We start from the raw sequence: 20623 nt of genomic DNA on the forward strand, positions 1-20623 counted from the left end.
TCTGGCTGCTTTGTCACTCAGCAGTTCCCTGCCACTCAGAGGCAAGAGTGACACATGTTCTATCTACCCACCTCTCCATCAGAAATTCAAAGCAGCTGCATCTCACAGCAGCTCTGGTACTGAGAGTTAAGAAACCTTCCCTCTCAAACTTCAGTAACATTCTCATTTTCCAAGCCTCCTTCCTATGATGTGGTGATACAGGAGTTAACATAGTGTCCTTTTCTTTAGTCTGTGGTCCCAGGGGTCATTGCAGTAGATCTGCAGAGTTGGCAGATCATTAAGTAGTTTACAACTCCGCACCCAGCAGGGCATGGGTCGCCTTAGAGAATGGATGGAAAATATCCCCTTGCTATAATTGGGTTCAGCCCTGTGGCTTAACACCATCTTATTTGGCAATCTTTTTCTCTTGACATATTTAGTAATCACTCTAAGGGAGATTTATTAGACTGTTCATGGGAACAAACAATGCACTAAATATTACACATATGCATGCTTTCAATACCACTCCTTTTCTAGCCTATTCTGAATCTTTCCCCAAAGTATCTTTTAACTCTTATCAAAACTCTGTCTTGTCTTTAAATTCCTCTTGGTTCTTCTCTCCTCCAAAATAACCTTTTATATTTTTGATTTTTTTTTTGTAGTTAAGAGTTCTTTTAATCAAAATTCATTGGGCTATGCTTAGAAAAGAATGGATGAATACACATTCTCACAGTTTAAAACCACTGAAGGCATTTTGCTCATCATTAATCTCAAAGCATCAAAACAAAAATTTAGCATATGGTTAGAGTTTTGTGAAAATTGTCTCCTAGGTATCTCTGGGAAATCAAGTGTGTGTGTGTGTGTGTGTGTGTGTGTGTGTGTGTGTATGTGCACACGTGCGCGTATGAAGGAAAGAACTCAAAATATTTAAACGGGACGTAATACAATGAAGTGTTTCCTGAACCTGGAGTTGGTGCCCATAAGGAGATTTAGGGGAGGGAGTACTGAGAATTAGGATTAACAGCTCATGCTCTGAGCTAACTAAAGGACCCTGACAGCTGGTGCACCTCAGACATTTTCAAAAAGCATAATAAATATCCCACTCACCCTGGCACATGCACAGCAAAATGTCTTAGCAAATAATCCATCTAGAGCAGATTTAAGAGAAAATATATCAGGGTCATGGAGACGCTCAGATGTTTATGAGTTATAATGGCACAGCCACACTATGGCAACTCTGGATGTTAAGCTTTATTCCCTTTAGGCATGAAGTGTTCTTCTTCATTCATCAGATATGCAATGATGGCTATCTCTGCTCTTGGGAAAGCCCACTCAGTGCTAGGCACGGTCCTAGACGCACTCATTCACTTAACACTCAACTACATGTCTACCATTGGTCTCATTTTGCAGACTAGCAATATTTCACAGAGAGAAGGCCTTATTTTTCTCACCTTAGACTATAGATTACACACACTCCTATATATCTGAACTTGAGCACTTGTGATTTTTTAGGGGTGGGGCGGTAAAAGCACAAGTTCAGGAATTAGTTGCTAGCAAGAACCTTCATTCAGTTGCTGGCATTGCCAACCTATGGTGAGGGGCTAGAGGCACGGGTTCTGGAGCCAGACTGCCTGGTATAGTCCAGCTCTCTCTCCTCGTATGTGTGTGACCTTGGGCAAGTGACTTGGCTTCTCTGTGTGTCAGTTTCCTTGTCTGTAAAATGAGGCTAGTGCTTGTACTTACTTCATAGTTTCTTGTAAGGATTAAATGGATGAATCTGTATAAAGGGCCTAGAACTGTGCCTGGCATGTAGTCGGGGCTGTTAAATGAGTGCTTGTGTTCCCATGTGCACTTTGATTGCAGGCATACAGAACCTGGGCATGGCAACTTTGACTTAGGCGAGGTGTGTGGAATAAATCGCACTGTGCTACTTTAGCATGATTCCCAGCCAGGCTCTTGCAGTTACAGCTCACATCCCATATAAGCAGACGAGGAAAGTCAGAGAATACAAGGGCCCTCAAGGTGAACCTCTTGTCTTTTACAGCACGGAATGATTGAATTGGATGGAAATCATTTAGCTGCCCTACAAATCGGCAGCAAGGGACAGGGCTGCGGAGGGCCTCTGCACTTGGAATTGCACCTTAGTTCACTTTTTTTTTTTTTTTTTAAAGATTGGCACCTGAGCTAACGACTGTTGCCAATCTTTTTCTTTTTCCTTCTTCTTCTCCCAAAGCCCCCCAGTACGTAGTTGTATATTCTAGTTGTGAGTGCCTCTGGTTGTGCTATGTGGGATGCCGCCTCAGCATGGCCTGATGAGCGGTGCCATGCCTGCGCCCAGGATCCGAACCTGTGAAACCCTGGGCCGCCGAGGCAGAGCGCTTGAACTTAACCACTCAGCAACAGGGCCGGCCCCCTTAGTTCACTTTTTACATTACACTTTCAGGAGGGAGAGTGAATGGTCGATGTATATAAGATTTTCAGACATTTATAGACCAAGTGAGTTACAAATAACCCAACATGTGGAAATAATGTTGATACTTTAACCCAGAGCTTCTCAAACTTAAGCTGTATTAGAATCCCCTGGCGGGCTTGTGAAAACTCAGATTCCTGGACTCCACCCCAGAGATTCGGATTTACCAGGTCTGAGGTGGGGCCTGAGAATTTTCATTTCTGACAAGTTCCCACATTGTGCTGATGCTGCTGCTCCAGGGACCACACTGTGAGGACCACTAGTTAAATGTGTGTTTTGCATCCTTACTACCCATTTCTGATGTAAGGTTATAACATTGCATTTGAACGCTTTAGCTTAGAGATGGCATCAGTGACCCCCCCCCAAAAAAAATAGAGATATTTGAATCCACAGAGCTAATGTCACTTATTAATGTCTTATTTTTGGTAATAAACACTGACTTTCCTTTTTTTCCCCATAGTTGCATGCCGCTGTGACCAGGATCCAGGTTCCAAGGCCTGGTTTTAATTACACGTTCGCCCACATATGTATCCTGAATAACGATAAGACTTGCATCGTGGATGACATAGTGCATGTTCTGGAGGAGCTAAAGAATGCTCGGGCCACCAACCGGACCAATTTTGCTATCACGTACCCTATCACTCACTTAAAGGATGGGAGAGCAGTGTACAACGGGCACCAGCTTGGAGGCGTCACTGTGCACAGCAAGGACCGGGTGAAGTCTGCAGAGGCTGTCCAGCTCACCTACTACCTACAGTCAATCAACAGTCTCAATGACATGGTGGCCGAGAGGTGGGAGTCCAGCTTCTGTGACACCGTCCGACTGTTCCAGAAATCCAACAGCAAAGTCAAAATGTACCCTTACACGTCCTCCTCGCTGAGGGAAGATTTCCAGAAGACCAGCCGCGTATCGGAACGTTACCTGGTCACCAGCCTGATCCTGGTGGTCACCATGGCTATCCTCTGCTGCTCTATGCAGGACTGCGTCCGCAGCAAACCCTGGCTAGGCCTGCTCGGGTTGGTGACCATAAGCCTGGCCACTCTCACTGCGGCCGGGATCATCAATCTTACTGGTGGAAAATACAATTCCACCTTCCTGGGAGTCCCTTTCGTCATGCTAGGTAATTACTACCCTTCATTTTTCTGTTTTCTCCTGCTGGCGGTAGTGACCGGGTTCCTAAAAAGCAAGGAGTAGTCATCTAACAACTTTGTTTTGTTTATAGTGTCTTCCTCTTGCCCAGAAGTCCTGGGACCAATTCTATAAAGTGCTGGTGGTCAGCAAGAAGCAACTTTATCTGGTCAATATGCCAGAAGTCCAACGTCCTGGGTTCCAGCTCTGGTTCTCCATTAAGTAGCTGTGTGGTATTCAGCAGATATTAATCTTCTCTGTGGCCCAGTGTCTTAGGTTGGGCTTTCCCAGAAGCAGACTTTGAGACAAGGATTTAGATACAAGTAGTTTACGTGGGAGGTGAGCCCAGGAAGCCCCAGTATGGGAGTGAGGACATGAGACAGGGAAGGAAGACAATTCCAGGGATGTTAATGAGCAGGGTACTGCTGTGGGCACCTGAGGCTCAATCCCACGAGGGATCTTTGAGAGACCTTGTAGAACACTCCTCAAAGAGGTCCTCCTTGAAGGGCCAGGAAGCTGGAAGCTTGGCTGTGTACCCAGAAACCCTGTGTATGCTTCATTGAGGGCTCTCCTCAGAGTCATTAACTCCCAAGCACTTCCCAGGGAAGACCGAGCACATTCCTGTAGCTGGAGAAATCCCTCAGGTTACCAGTATTTGTAGTAAGAAGCCTTCAGTGAGCTCAAGAATGGTGAATGGCAGGGCACATGAGTAGGGCACTGATAATATCTGCTATCCTCAGTTTCCTCACCCTATGGATAGAGTGGATGTGAACATCACACAAAAGGACATGATAAATTTAGTACAAGAACTTTGAAAGCAAAAAGTGTGACATAAATAAGAAGGTAACTTTTTTCCTGTCCTTGCTATGAACTCAGGAGAATGTTTAAAAATGGTGGTGTGAGAATCCCAGTATATTCTCTCTTGGGGGCTGCAGGAATTTCCTGATAGAAATAATGGTCAAAACAAAGCCATAGCAGTCACAATATAACCTCAGTTGCTCTGTCCATCTGCTATTGAAGATGGCATGCCCAGCAAGCCTGATGGCAGGGTTCTTGCTGGCCAAGGATTCAAACAGTTAGCTTCCCCCTTTTCTGTGGCAGCTTCTCATCAATTCCTTTAGCAAAATTAAAATGTCATTTGGAATCAGATACTGACATGACAAATGAAGTGGCATTTTTCGTTGACTGAGAAATAACTATGGTTGAGTTCATTAGTATGCCTTATTCCCTGTTTAGGGGGAGTAGAAAAGAAAAGAATGTACTCGGGAAGTCTCAGCTGCATTGTGGTTAAATGATAAGCAGGCCTGGCAGGGCTGCAAGGCCACAGAACTCCATGCCGCCCTGATGCTCTGCGGCCTGTGGGAATTTAGACCAAGGCAATAAACATATACTAGTAGCTTTTGTGAAAAAGTGGGGCACTGTGCGGAGAGTGAGCAAGCTGCAAATTTACCAGATCAGTTTACTCATCACTGCCGAACACAACAGAGAAGGAGGCTGCTGCACTTCCTCCTGAATTCACTCTGTTAATAAGGCAGCATGCCTTGCCTCTTTAAAATAACCCCAAGACGATGTGGGTCGGTTGTGGAATACAGGGCGGTTCCTTGAAGAGTGAGTAAGGACTGGGTATTAGACGCTTCCACAGAGGCTTGAGTCAAGATTTAAATTAAGATGTTTTGCTCATGATTAGTCACATGCTTGGGGTTTTTTTTCAGCTTTTCATTTTAAAAATACAGTGGGTTTTTTTTGTTGTGATTGTTTTTGTGTGAGGAAGATAAACAGGAATAAGAAAAGGGTGGGGGACTGAAGGGAGATCGTAAGGTTCTTAAGGTGAGGAAAAAAGATGTCAGAGCTAGAAAAAGGACTATCGTTCCTGGTTTTATGACACTCTGGGTAGTTACCAGTGAGCTCAAAGTATGATAAAACATTTAAAACTCCCTAAAAACTAATTGTATTAAGTAAAATAAAATTATTATATTTAGAGCTTCTTAAAATATATTGTTAAGTAAAATAAAATAGTAATATTCAAAACTTCTTAAAATTAATTTCACTGAAAACTCAATTCACTAAGTAAAATGAAATTAAATATTCAAAACTTCTTTAATTTTAATAAGTAAAATAAATTGCAAGATTTAAAATTTCTTAGAGCTGATTTTTGTACTTTTTAAAGAAGTTTTAAATATTGTAAGTAAAAGTCAATACAGAAAGGAATATACCAGATAGTATTGGTGCAGAGAAGGACGTTAGAGATGGAAAGATGCTGTTAGCAGGGGAGTGTCTTTAAAAAACAAATCCAGAAATAGTAGTGCCACAACTCCACAGGGACCAGGTACCACTGATCTTGACGTCAGAGTTCAATTCAGAAAAACTTGGCATTTGTGGTGAAAGAGACCAAGCGCTGCAGGTGCCCAGTACTCCCTTGCTTGCAATTTGCGAGGAATGTTACATGCATTGACTTGATGGCAGTTTTCCCTGCTGACAGTCAGTATGCAACCTTTCTGTACATTTTCAGCCCAAAGAGATCTCAAATTACTTAGTCGCAACATGAAAGGAAGCTACGCATTTTAGTAGCTAAGGCCCATTTGCAATAAATACTTTGCACCATGTAATGGGTGCTTAATAAGCTCATAAAGCCAACAGTGCCTGGATTTAGGATGGTTGCCCTTCTGTATTTCTCAGATAAACTCTTCATTCTCAGAGTTCGATTATAAAACGAAATATAAGCAAGAGCACGTTCCTAAAGGCTGCATTCAGGGCCAATGTTTAATTCTGGTTTTTTGATGACCAATCCTAAAATGCCAATAAATATTTCAAATGACCAAGAAGAAATGCAGTGCTAAGGGTTTTGTACTATGAGGCAATATACTGTCCAGTTTTTAAATTTGCCTGTCTATAATATAAAATGGCTATGCTTAAACTAAGCAGATTTAAGCAAAACTTCTTGATTTTCTATGTTATATAAGTACAATATCAAATAAAAATTTTAAAATATATGACCTCATTTAGAAGGAAAAGTATCTTAGAAAAAGTCTCTAATGCAGACATTTCCTTGGCCGACAATAGGTCTATAATGTGGTAAACATTATAGATTTAAAATTCAACAAACTAAACATTCTCAGTGTGATGCCGGTCACATAAGGCCAGATCCAGCCAAATGCCAAAATGGCAGTAGATTTAGAATGGAAAATTTTAAGACCACGTGTGTCAAGCAGTATTAACCTGACAAAATTCCAGAATAGGAAAGAATTTGGATAAACTCTGAGAGTTCACCATAATGGGATGTGACTGTGTATTTCTAGCCAAGATGATACGTGACATCTCTGGCAATAAGAATATATCCTACACAGATGAATCATTTTGGCAATGATGTAAGCATAGATACATCATGATTTAGAATGTTTTTAATCAGTGTCATGCATATTAGACAAACCCACTTCTGCCAAAACCCCTGTCCATATGAGTCAGATCAGTTTATTTAGAGCTGAAATCCTTAAAGGTCTACAGTATTATAAATGCTCATTGACATTTTTTAGTTACTATAATTTGGAAAAGAGTTTATTTCATCCATACCCCTTATGCATAAAGTAATACGCTTTCCTTTCAAACTATATTGATATCACATATTGAGGTACTTGAACTGCCGCTTGTAAATATATGATACTCACTCATCATTTTAATCCATTATGGAATTTCCTTTACAAGAATGAGGATTTATACCATTCTCCTACATTTGGGTATGATTTTAAAAATTGGCATAGGTTTTGTACGTGCAAGCTCTCTTTACAGGCTTAATATTTCCACAGCTTTGCTGATCAGACACAAATCAGGAAAGGAATGGAATGCTGGAGAATATAGAAGGGAACAGAAGGAAAGTTTTCTTCCTTCTTCATCTGGAAGATTTGTTGCTTCATGTACATTCTGACCAGCTAAAAAGGGAGAATTGAAGTGTGGTGAAAGATAGGTTGGATATTAGTTTTTCTGTGGTAATCTAATTTATAAGGGTTGCTTTGCATTTATCAAGATACAAGAGCCTCAGAGATCGGATGAGATGAAAAAATATTCTTCAAGCCATTTGAAATGTTTGGGATTTTGAGAAAGTCAAATGTCAATCCAGGGTGCCCTCTTCCTTCTGAATTATCCAGCCAGGCCATTCAAATTCAAGAGTAGGAAAGGAAGAAAGGATGTGATTAAGTGCTAGGAGGAGAATAATAGCAAGGATGTTTGGCTTCTTTCAGATATATATTCTAAGATTATCTATATTTAATAGAAATTAAAAGATCCGGTTCAGTTCTCCAAGAATTTGTTCTCATTTGATGCCGCCTGGAATATGATGCAGTATATGGAGTTTAGGCTTATAAAGGGGTAAAAGTCCTTGTACAAGAAATTTAGTTCTGAGAAGTTGGAACTCATTTATTTTTGCTCTAAACTTAAGCAAATATGAAAGTTTTTGCTTTCCTGATGAGTATTCTGGTATATTTCTAAATTCATGAGAAACATGGCAGGAAAAATCAGCCAGACAATAATGAAGTTCAAACCATATGAAATTGCCAGTATTCAACCATTTTTGACCTACAAAATTGGTACCAATATCACACCATTTTTGAACTATAAAAGCAGTAATTTCTCATGGTTCAAGCTAATACATTATTGTAGAAGTCCATTATTTGCAACAATATGACAATCTACATGATGGAGTAGAAGTATATTAGAGTGCCGTGGAAATACTCTACTTAGATATAAATCACTAATAGATTTAGTAGTTTCTAGGGAAAAAACTGGTTTATGGGGGTCTTGTTCCCATTTTTGTTTATATCTGATTTAAAGTAAGAGACTAATTCCATATAATATTTTCAAAGGTTTTTTTCCTGAATATCATTTTTGTAATGGCCTATGGTCATTGTGGGACTAATTTACAAGGAGATTGTATAATCTAGTTTTATGGATAGTTCTTATACTTTTATTTTTATGCTCCACCAATCATATTACAGTAAGGGGTTGGTGGGGAGAAGTAGGTTTGGGGAGACGGAACATGACATGTTTTATTATTCTATTCTTAACCATAAAGGAAGACAAAAATAGGACTAGGGGCTCAGGTCCAGGAAGGCAGAGCTCAGTTAGGCAGAGGGATGCAAGGGTGCTTCCTCTTTGAAGCAAGTCTCCTGGGTATCCTCTGGGTGGTCAAGCCACCTAGTCTAGGGAATGGGGGAATGGCAGATTTCATGAAGGTCAGGCAGCAGGAGGCAACATCAGGACACTGAGCTGGTAAAAATAAACCATGAGGAGAAACACCTAGTTTGGTGTTGCATTTGGACTAGCACCTCAGAAAGTCACTGCTGGGGCCAGGCAGTCTGGACCAGATGGTTCTACAGGAGCTCACAATGCAAGCAGATTCATAGTCATTATCAAGGAAATCCTGCATTTCACCTAGGCTACTTCAGCCAAGAACCAAAATGTAGGAACCTAAGAGAGGGATTCTAGCCCCTTCTCTGCATTGACTGATGTAGCAGCACAAGCATTTCTCTTTCTCACCAGTAAAGTTAATTTCACATCAGCCTACTATTCATTATGTGTGTGTGTGTGTGTGTGTGTGTGTGTGTGATCTGGGTGCATAATATATATCACATTAGCTATATTATCTATCATATCTAATATGATATATAGTAAGTTCATGTGCATATATATGTGTTTTATGTGTTTATAACATATGTAGTGTATATTGTTTGAATGTTTGATAAATACTATGTATTTATTTATATATTATATAGTATACACACATTTTATATGTAAATATATAAAAATATGTTGAATAGGATATGTCATATATACATATATTTATATATTACATATGTCTTCTATATGAAAAGATCTTACACAATGTCCATAGCATATATTATGGGCCACATTTGCACACACTGATTTTATATAGTGCACACACACTCATTATCTCAAGACCTTATCTTTAAGCAAGGAAGAGCTATTAGCAAATTCATTTCTTGGACTCTTATTTGCAGCTCTCTAGTGAAGGAAAAATCATTTCTCAGATTGAAATCCAATGCTGTGATTAGAATTACCAGAATGTGACAGGTCTCTGGTAGAAAGAATAAGATGTGTGTATTCCCCTGATGTGAGCATCCATCTAACTTAAGCAGAGTACACCTTTCCTCTCACTCTTAACTGTGAGACAAAACAGGCTGTGATAAACCAAACAATTCAGCATAGAAAGTAAATGTTTATAACTGCCAAAGTGTAAATGTAACCCAATTAATGAACTTCTCCCTGAAAATAGATGTTACTCAACCCAGACATATATACACTTTAAATTTCTTCTCAAAAAAAACAAAAATCATGAATTTATGTGAATGTCATTGTAAGGAAAGCATTTTATAAACATGAGCTACTTAGTGAAGCTCGTCTAAGAATAAAATATGTTTTAAGCAGATTTTGCTTATGCATTCATTATGCTCTATGGATTTTCTAGAAGAATGTAGTGATTATATTTCCATATATGAAATTTGGCACTGCCCAGGCATGCTATAAATGGCTTCATTGTCTCCTGATGTTAAATGTTTTTGCATTGAAACTGAACGATCATCCATCAACAAGCCATCCCATTTCACCTCCCCGTCTTCTCAGCTCTTCCTTACTTTTAGGAACTCAGGATGAGGAAATCCTGCTAGTATGAAAAGGATTAAAATGTGAGGAGCGTCCAAAGGCATCAGCCTTTGTGCTGTGGCTGTGTGTGCTGGGGAAGGTGGAAGAATCTGGGCCTAAAGAAAAATTTGCCTTACAAAATCAAACTGTACAAAGTAGATCAATTTGCTTGTGATTATTCATTGACAAAAAAATTAAACAAATCACCTAGTCTGCCTCTGGGAGCAAAACCATTAAATACATTTAAAATATGATTCACTTTGTGAACAACTTTCCAGAAGTATATCTACTGGGTAAAGTTAGGTTAACTCTCAACTATTCGTTAGTGGATTCCTGCGTTAGTGGATTATAAACAACCCTGGAGGCTTTGGTCAGGCCCCAGAAAAGGGTCTGTGTGAGAGTGAGATTTAATCTGTAAGAGTTCCTGAGACTCACCCTAAGTGACTGGAGGATTAGCCAGTTGAGATTTTCCCACTATTAGTGTTATTTATCATTTGTACTGCTTTTTCTCTTCATTGGCTCCAAAGCCTGAAAGTTAACTGCACATAAAGATATAAAATTCTTTGGAAAAGATGAAAAATTATTAGCCTAAATCCTTTAGTATTTGATTTTACTAGATGACAATCCCAAAGTCTACTGTTAATAAAATTTAAATTGCACTCCTGGTACAAATTGTGTCTGAACATTGGTGAAGAGCTCTACCGTCCCTATCCCAGGGCCTGGCTAAAAGCCCGCGTTGCCTCAAAGCATTCACTCATGAATAATTAGAACTTGGACCTCTGTGTGTGTCTTGACACATACTGATAGGCATGTAACTATACAGACATGCAATGAACCAAAATAGAAACAAACATCTTGAATGTGCTTTTAAAAGACAAGTGAATACTTTAAAAGCTTCTTTATCCTCAGAATTTGATAGCATCAGTATGTGGTGTTTAACAGTTCCCTTTGGCAATTCTTCAGCCTTAAATACTGTGACTGTAAGAGGGGGAACGGCCTGGGATATTGGTCAGTTCCTGACATGCTCACTATGATGCAGTCTTTTATTTCCAGGTCTTGGGCTGTGGACCTGCCCCTCCAATGATGAGCCCCAGCTCCCATTACCACCACAGGGCCTCTGGTCACCAAGGGCTAAATCTGTATGGAACTTCATGTTTAGGTAGCTCCCCACATGAGTGCTGTTACCAGGGAGTCCTCAAGAACAGGCTCGGAACATTGGAGCTGGAAAATGGTCCCTTGCTGAAGTGATGCTTTGTGCCAATGACATAGACCCCTTGGTCAGATTTAATAGAGAAGCTTATAGAGCTCTGACATCCTAGAGAAAATTTAAAAACTAGAGTGCAAAGCAAACAGCAATACTCTTGCTTTCAAAGCACCTTTTAAACATGGGGGAAACAACAGCCATACCTCTGAAAAGTATCTTCAATCCACATGCGCTATGTGTTTGCCTACATCTCTAAGATTTGGTCTCAGAGTCCTGCTTGCTGGACCCCAGCCCCAAAGTTAAGAGAACAATGGATGATGGTGATGTTAAAGAAGGGAGGCACCTGCTGAAAGAGGAAAGTGGAGAGGAACAGAACCTACCTAAGTCCTTTTTCCCTGTCTTTCCTTGATTTCCATTGGCCCAGTTTCTGAAGTGGCTATAAAAGATAAGGCCAGGGCTGGAGGAAAAAGTGTGAAGCAGTTTCCCTCTGTGAAATCCACCTACCTATCTTTTCCTTTTTACTGCCTCCCCATCTCTATTCTCTGTCCCATTCCCCAGACCTAAGGGAAGCTACTTCAAGAGACCACTGTCCCAGAGGGCGGTGCCTTTAAAAGGATACACTTGAAAGCCAAAACCAAAGGGAACCAGGCTGTAATTATGGGCAGAGCAGGCATCCCAGGGGAAGGGCATTCCTCATGTCCTAAGGCTCTTGGAATAGGTCTCCCCTTGAGTCCAGGCCAGGAAACAGGGGCCCCACAGTTCAGCTTTCTTTTAGGGTAACAGACCAACCTCTTCAACATAAATACCCAGCTGTGAATCAGATCTAGTGCCAGCTAGGCACTCCAGGCTGTTAATCCCTGGGAGGCACCCACAGCTATGTTGGCATTCATCCCTCTTTTGATTGACTGGGCTTCAGGAAAGAGGCCCAGTAATGGCGTGGGTAGTTGTCCTTGAAATCCAAAGAGCTCTTCAAAGCCACAGCACATCTCCAGTTTCGGGTTTAAGATATAGGCATCTGTTAGAGAGGTGTGGCTTGAGAAATAAGAATCTGGCCTATCAGGAATGGTTGTGGGGGCCTTGGGAGGCAAGGCCAATGATGACTAGCAACAAATGCCAAGTGATCAGGTAGAACATATTCTTTCTGAGGGCCTCTGCTTCAGGCCTGAGTGTCTGCATGCACACTTGTGTACCAAGAGGAATGAAGGAAAGGCATCATTTCCAAAATCCCCTAAGAATAAAATTAGAATTCTTTCTGGAGCTCCCCCAGAATCAAAAACACATGCAAAAGTCAGGGCTCAATAAAAATGATCAAACTATAGAAGGACAAGGCATTTAAAATGCAGCAACAGAACCCAAAATACAAGTTAACAGCCCACTTCTACCCTTCCTTGAGTTTGATTATTTTCTTTCTGGACCCTCAAGCCTCACTCTTCACCTAATAACTCTGTTAATTCAAATTACTTTTCTCAGTTAGCTTCTCAGATTATTCAACAGCAAGGTAAGAAATGGATTCCTATTGTATTTTCCAGCAAGAGTCAAGGTCAGATAATGTCATTACAAAATATCACACCCATTTAAAAAAAAAAGGACTGCAAAACAGATTTAAATTCTACTATATGACTAATTCTAATCCTGCTATATGCACCCTTATTGTCTTACCATATTTAATGACTCAGTACTAAAGCCTTGTTTTAAAACTTTTTTTGTTTGTTTCTGACAAGTAAATACTGTGAAAACTTCCATTTGCCATTTTCAGTGAAACTCTAAAGTGTGTTTCGCCCACCAGAACTTAGTCGACATGGCTCCGCATAAAATGGTCGATATTGTTTGATACCTCGGAGGTATTAATTCTCTTTTTACCCTCATTGTCAAGGAATTGGTTGCTTTTAATCAAAGGTTGGGTGGTCCTTCCTGAGAACACAGTGGAAACACACTTCATAAATAGTTTTCCTTTCTGAGACTAGACATTAAAATGTTAACTATCTAAAACATGATTAACAACAGTATGCCAATCAACGAGTGCACTTTTTACTTCATGTCTGGGGAGTTTAGGTGCCTCCAGTTTAATAGGGGCCACAGTGCTAGTTATCAAATTGACAGTCTTGACCTGACCTCTACAAGTGGCTATAAAACGGTGCCTAGTAAATTAAGATAGATGCCAAATCCCTCTGAGGAAACAGGCCTATATCATAACTATGAAATGGGCATTTGGGTTTGAGGCCAAGACTTCACAGTAAGGATATAAATACCAGCCTGGGCACGAGGGAAGACGTGCTCTCAGTTATTGTATACACAAGATAACAGTGACTCACTTCACTCAGCATTACGCTTGGCTGGAGATTTTAAATTCCTTTTTAAAAACAAGACTATTGTACCACAGGGTAAAGATTTTATTATCTTCAATAATGGGATTGAATATGCCAAGGCATAGAAGCAGAAAATTAGATCTGCTGATGCCCATGCCAAGACAGGGGTTATCGAAAGCCACAATGGGTCATTCTGGTGGGCTTTTCAATGTTGCAGTGGCCTGGAAACCTAGAGAGGCCCATTGAGGAAGTGTCTGGCTCCAACCAGGAGAGGTGAGAGAAGTCAAGCTAGATCTGGTCTCAGGCAGTAGAATAGAGTCAAAACATGGGTACTTATTGTACCTCTGCTATTCCAGTGTTACTGGAATACTAACCAAGGAGGCAGGCACTAAGTAGTTAAAGAAAGAGGTTACTGATCTGGCTCTCTCCCTCAGAGGCCATTGCCAAACAGTACAGAGAAGCCAGAAGAGTCACCGCCTGCTTGATACGTCATCTGTGAGCAACCAAAATTGGTCAGACAGATCCCTGAAGAGAAAATGCAAGCCATAAACCTTCAACCTGAATTTTAATTTTTGTCAATTGCAGGGAGAGTTCATATGAATCTTGTTCCTTCTTTCATCTTTCCTGTTCACTCAAACTTGTTCCTACTTATTTTGCTTCCCTCTGTTTCTCAGATTTATTGCTTCCTGCACTGATACTTGGGGAAGAAAAAAAAAAGGACGCTGTGATTTAGGTTCCTGTCAAGGCTCAAATTAAATACAGTGCTTCTTTCTCCCTAAAGCCCTCCACTTGGCCAAACTTAAATGAGGTGATGAGATGTTAGTAACTCAGAACCCTCTGCCCACTGCCTTCCTCTGTGCTGACCTCTAGCCAGACTTGTGGGGATGACAAGCAAAATGATGACTTGTCAGGCATCTTCTCTGGACTGTTCCAACAACCAAGGGAAACAAATAGGCTGCAAACAATACTACGACCCTAAACTATCGATGTATAAAATCCCCAAGAGACAGAGGCACAAGTCTACCCAGCTTTCTATAGGCAAAAGTCCACCCAGCTTTCTTAAGCCAGAGGGAAGCATGAAGATCTTAGCTCTTCTCTCTGCCGTTTCACTGTCCACTAACGTTTATGGTTCACAGAAACATAGGTCTCTCTCCCCTCAGGAGAACTCACTGGCCTGTCATCTGTCACCACCAGGGCTGGTTATATTTCCTTCAACCCAGTAGTTCCCCATGACCAAGTTGGTTTCTCTCTTTAAAGAGACTAGTCTTTTAAACTTTTGATCTGGTCTTTTTCTGCCCCCTCAGGTCATGGACTATATGGGACTTTTGAAATGTTATCCTCCTGGAGGAAAACTAGAGAAGACCAACATGTTAAAGAGAGAACTGCAGCAGTCTATGCAGACTCCATGCTCTCCTTTTCTCTCACCACTGCCATGTACCTGGTCACCTTTGGCATAGGGGCCAGCCCTTTCACGAACATTGAGGCAGCCAGGATTTTCTGCTGCAATTCCTGTATTGCAATCTTCTTCAACTACCTCTATGTACTCTCGTTTTATGGTTCCAGCCTGGTATTCACTGGCTACATAGAAAACAATTACCAGCATAGTATCTTCTGTAGAAAAGTCCCAAAGCCTGAGGCATTGCAGGAGAAGCCGGCATGGTACAGGTTTCTCCTGACAGCCAGATTCAGCGAGGACACAACTGAGGGCGAGGAAGCGAACACTTACGAGAGTCACCTATTGGTATGTTTCCTCAAACGCTATTACTGTGACTGGATAACCAACACCTATGTCAAGCCTTTTGTAGTTCTCTTTTACCTTATTTATATTTCCTTTGCCTTAATGGGCTATCTGCAGGTCAGTGAAGGGTCAGACCTTAGTAACATTGTAGCAACTGCAACGCAAACCATTGAGTACACTACTGCCCAGCAAAAGTACTTTAGCAACTACAGTCCGGTGATTGGGTTTTACATATATGAGTCCATAGAATACTGGAACACTAGTGTCCAAGAGGATGTGCTAGAATACACCAAGGGGTTTGTGCGGATATCCTGGTTTGAGAGCTATTTAAATTACCTTCGGAAACTCAATGTGTCCACTGGCTTGCCTAAGAAAAATTTCACAGACATGTTGAGGAATTCCTTCCTGAAAGCCCCCCAATTTTCACATTTTCAAGAGGACATCATCTTCTCTAAAAAGTACAATGATGAGGTCGATGTAGTGGCCTCCCGAATGTTTTTGGTGGCCAAGACCATGGAAACAAACAGAGAAGAACTCTATGATCTCCTGGAGACCCTGAGGAGACTTTCTGTCACCTCCAAGGTGAAGTTCATTGTTTTCAACCCATCCTTTGTGTACATGGATCGATATGCCGCCTCTCTGGGAGCCCCCCTGCACAACTCCTGCATCAGTGCTTTGTTCCTGCTCTTCTTCTCGGCATTCCTGGTGGCAGATTCTCTGATTAATGTCTGGCTTACTCTAACGGTTGTGTCCGTGGAGTTTGGAGTTATAGGTTTCATGACATTATGGAAAGTAGAACTGGACTGCATTTCTGTGCTATGCTTAATTTATGGAATTAACTACACAATTGACAATTGTGCTCCACTGTTATCCACATTTGTTCTGGGCAAGGATTTCACAAGAACTAAATGGGTAAAAAATGCCCTGGAAGTGCACGGGGTAGCTATTTTACAGAGTTACCTCTGCTATATTGTTGGTCTGATTCCTCTCGCAGCTGTGCCTTCAAATCTGACCTGTACACTGTTCAGGTGCTTGTTTTTAATAGCATTTGTCACCTTCTTTCACTGCTTTGCCATTTTACCTGTGATACTGACTTTCCTGCCACCCTCTAAGAAAAAACGGAAAGAGAAGAAAAATCCTGAAAACCGGGAGGAAATTGAGTGTGTAGAAATGGTGGATATTGATAGTACCCGAGTGGTTGACCAAATTACAACAGTGTGATAGTTTCTGCTTGTTATATTTTCACCCTAGGTCTTATCAAGAGCAAAGAGATTATGTTAATGAAACAAATTGAAGGTGTTCTTTCTTAAGGATAAGAAACAGGCATTGCCAAAAAAGTAAAGACAAGGGGGGATATGGGCATTGCATATTTTCAATCGTTAAAACAAAAGGTTGTTATCAGAGAGAATTTACACACACACACACACACCCTAGGAGACTTATAGTCTCTTAAACTAAGATCAAAAAGAAGAAAGCTTATTAGCAAGCAGAATCCTATTTTATTCACACTGCAGATGTTGCTGGTATTGTGACAAAAACCTACTGATTGAAAGGTCAGCTGCCAAGGCAGAAATAGCTTTAAGCATTGTTCAAACAATAAGGCTTCCAGAACTTCTGCAGAGCAGTAGCTCCAGGCAGGGAATGTGGTTTGAGGTCTTAGCCGTCTCATCTAGCTCCCCAACACCCCAAGGAGATGCTTGTGAAAGTTCTGGCCAGCAAAAGCAAACCAGAACCTCTGAAGCAGACACATGGTGGAGTGGCCATCACCCACAGACTGAAATTGAGTCACCCCTAAATTTACCCAGGTGAGGCAGTCTTGTTGTCTAGAATGAATTTATCATATCCCCCCATCAATATACTTATGACATTTGTGTGGTTTGGTTAATAGACCTTTAAACCAATGACAGCTCCAACATTGCAGAGTTGGGGCGATTCTATTTTGGAATATCTTGTTGCTTGTCATCAAATGGATCTGCTTTATTAGTTACAGCTTTTTTGGCAGGAGGCTCTGAGTACTAAAAACCACAGAGCCAAACCCAAATACCTGGCATGATGGAGGAAAAGCAGGTGTCTACTTGAACCCAGAGACAGTGTTTCCATTTTAACAAAAAGATGGCCAGCTGGTACAGCTGTTTATGGTTTGGCCCTACATGCGTTTTTTGCATGGATGCCCAGAAACATCTGCCCACACATAGCTAAGGAAGGAGAAATGAACACTGAAATGGTTATTTGCCATAGCTTCCAACTTGTAGTGCCAGTCTGCCTTCGCTATGAGACATGCCTGCTCAGAGACACAGGGGAGAAAAGAAAGTTCTTTAGCGAGTGTAAGTCCTGAAACTGAGAAGCTTCATAAAAGTGCAGGCAGGGAGATAAAGGGCTGCAAGGGAAACAGATGGAAATGACTGGAAGATGTAAACACCAATGCAGATCTACCAATGATGACAGTCACTTTCCTGCTAAACTGGCTGCACTTTCATCTTCCTGGTCCACCCCCCACCCCTTTGTTGGTGCCCCTCTACTTCACTGCACGGCCCTTCTGTACATTAACGAGCCTAGATGTTCCTATTGTTGACCTGCAGTATCTACAAGATCTAAACAGAAATGGTTTGATCTGAAGAGGCTGTGTATGTTACCCCAGACCCCTGCATTTCTTTAAGTCTATAAAAATGAAGCTAAAACCTGGTCACATTTGAGGCAAATGTCTACAATATGTTTCCCTTTTAGAGATGTAGCTTATTTAGACATATATAGTGGTAAGCTCCCAAAAGCACCTTACCTTGCTGGACCTTAGCGGATGTACTGTGCAACTTCCCCATCCTCCGCAGAGGAAGAAACTGAGACCTAGGAGAATAAAGAGGCTCACCCAGGGTCACACCACTAGAGGGTTTCCATCATTTTAGCATGCCTAAGACAGGGCGGGCCAATTTTAGATTTTCTCATAAGAGGGCTATTACTCCCTTCAAAGTACATTTCCAAGGAAGGAATGTAGGATTTTATTGGCCACAAGGCAGACTTTTTTTTTTTAATGTCTGGATAATGTTTGGGATTTAGGTTTGCCCTTGTCTTTCTAAACAGCAAAAATGCCCAAATGATTCAGATGTAACCACACCAAGTGCAAACCTGTGCTTTCTCTTTCATGTACTGTTGTTCACACAGTTCTAAATACATGTGCAGGGGATCGTAGCTAGTGCATTACACACTTGTTGAATCTCTCCTGCAGACACACTAAGCGATCATACCGTGTTATGCACTCAACTAGAAGACAATGAGCTTTAATCTGAGGACAAGTACAGTCCTCGCAAAAGGGCAAGTTCGCATAATAGATTTGCGATCAATTCTCTCTCCAAGGGGCCTGCAACTAGGCTATTATTTATAAAATACAGCTGAAGAGGGGATTGGTTTTATTCTTAAATCATATGTTGCTAAATCATTTTCTGAACAGTGTGTTCTAAATCAGCCATTGATTTCGTGTCGGCCACGTGGAGCACCTTGGGTTAAAGTGACTCCACAAAACTGATACAACACACACACCAATTAAGTGGATTTTGTTGAGAATTTAATCATTCAATTTGGTCAACCAGAATGACTTACTGTGGAACTTTGTTTTATGACAGATAGTAGTTTTCCAACTTGATTGAGTCTCTGTATACCTTGAGATATTGTATTTTTAAATGAAGGGCATTTTCAACCTTGTCAACTTCTTTTCAGCACTTGAAATCAAAGCTTACGGAATTCTGACTGTGGAATGAATTTTTTCACTGGGGGACTCTGCATGCCAAGATTGACTGCTTATTATTTATTGTTAGATCATTATTATTTATTTGTTAATACTGATTGTTGATTATTGCTCTGACAGCATTGGTTTAGCCCCACCATGGAGCAGACACTTTAGAAGTAACTCAGAGTTACATCGCCATAAAATTTAAGTCTTTACTTCATGAAGTTTTACTTTTTCAATTGCTATAAAGAGGGAAGGAATGATCCGAGCAAACACTTGCAAAAGTTTTATTATTCAATTATTCCAACCAAGACATTAATGTTCACTTTACCAAAGAAACTTATTTGGTTGGTTTTGAGTTGGTGTTTGTTGTTTGTTTACCAAAGAAAATATTCCATTCATCAAAAATATTTCTCCTAATCAACTAAAAATCTTGTGTTACTTAGGCTTTCTTGGCCATTCATAAGAAAAAGAAAAGAAAAGTCAGGGTAAGGGTGATATTCTCTCATTGAGCAGAATACATAAATTCACAACAAACAGGGTTTGCAAGAAAGAAATGGTACTTGAAATAGGGCATTATTGTTTAGTCCTTAACTAATGGTCCAACAAGTAGCATGAAGGCTCCTCAGGCTAAAAGGAGTACATTTGTTCCACAGAAAAAAGAAGACAAACCCTCATGAAACTCCCTCTCCATTGTTCCAGTTCATAGTTTTGCTTTGGTTGGGTTTTGGGTTTCTGGGTTTTGTTTTGCTTTGCTTTGGTTTGTGGTGTGTGTTTGTTCGTGTTTGCTTGTTTTGCTCCCGCCTTTCCTACCATTTTTACCCTCTCAATTTTTAGTCAGAAGTGAGATAATCAGATGCCATCTTCCATGGATATAGTTATTTATGCAATATACTGCTCTAAACAAGGCCCTTGTTAACCCTTTTATTTTAACTAACCACTACCCAGTTGTTCTAAGCAGCATTCTGGGGCCATGGTACCACTTTTCTCCAGCCCCAGCAGTGGAGCTTGGCTGTGTCTCTCTCAAGAACAGATGGGCTGGGCAGCCGCCTTGGGGGTGTGGCGTGAGGCAAAGCCTCTTGAACACAAATGGTATCCTCCTCATAATGGCTTTATTCCTTCAGATCCTATTAAAGTAGTCCTGCAGCTTGTAGTAGTGTTTGACCTCTGTGAATCTCTGTTTTCTCATCTGTAAAATGGGGATAATAACAGCAACTATCTTTAAATTCAGCAAATACTTACTGAGTGCCTAATATCACCCCGATACTGTTCTAGAGACTGGGGACAGCAGTGAACAAATCAGATAAAAAATAAATGCCCTCAGAGAGCCTACATTTGAGTGACGTTGCAGATTTACCATAAGGATTAAGTGAGGTGATGTTCGGAAAGCATTCATGGCAAGGTGTAGTGTAGAGAAGGAACTCAAGGCAT

The 20623-nt window shown here is 40.9% G+C and overlaps 1 protein-coding gene across 2 annotated transcripts in view; it reads left to right on the top strand.

Moving 5' to 3' along the window:
- Positions 1-19674, top strand: part of PTCHD1 (patched domain containing 1) — a 54995-nt gene extending 35321 nt beyond the window's left edge. For both annotated transcript variants that reach the window (XM_070606713.1, XM_008536756.2), the window contains 2 exons: positions 2910-3570; positions 15041-19674. In XM_070606713.1, the coding sequence (XP_070462814.1) occupies positions 2910-3570; positions 15041-16695 (2316 nt within the window). In that variant the 3' untranslated portion in view covers positions 16696-19674. The remainder of the gene's footprint in view (positions 1-2909; positions 3571-15040) is intronic.
- Positions 19675-20623: the final 949 nt, after the last annotated feature.

Source organism: Equus przewalskii, chromosome X (genome assembly GCF_037783145.1).
Source record: "Equus przewalskii isolate Varuska chromosome X, EquPr2, whole genome shotgun sequence".
In the NCBI taxonomy this organism is placed as follows: domain Eukaryota; kingdom Metazoa; phylum Chordata; class Mammalia; order Perissodactyla; family Equidae; genus Equus; species Equus przewalskii.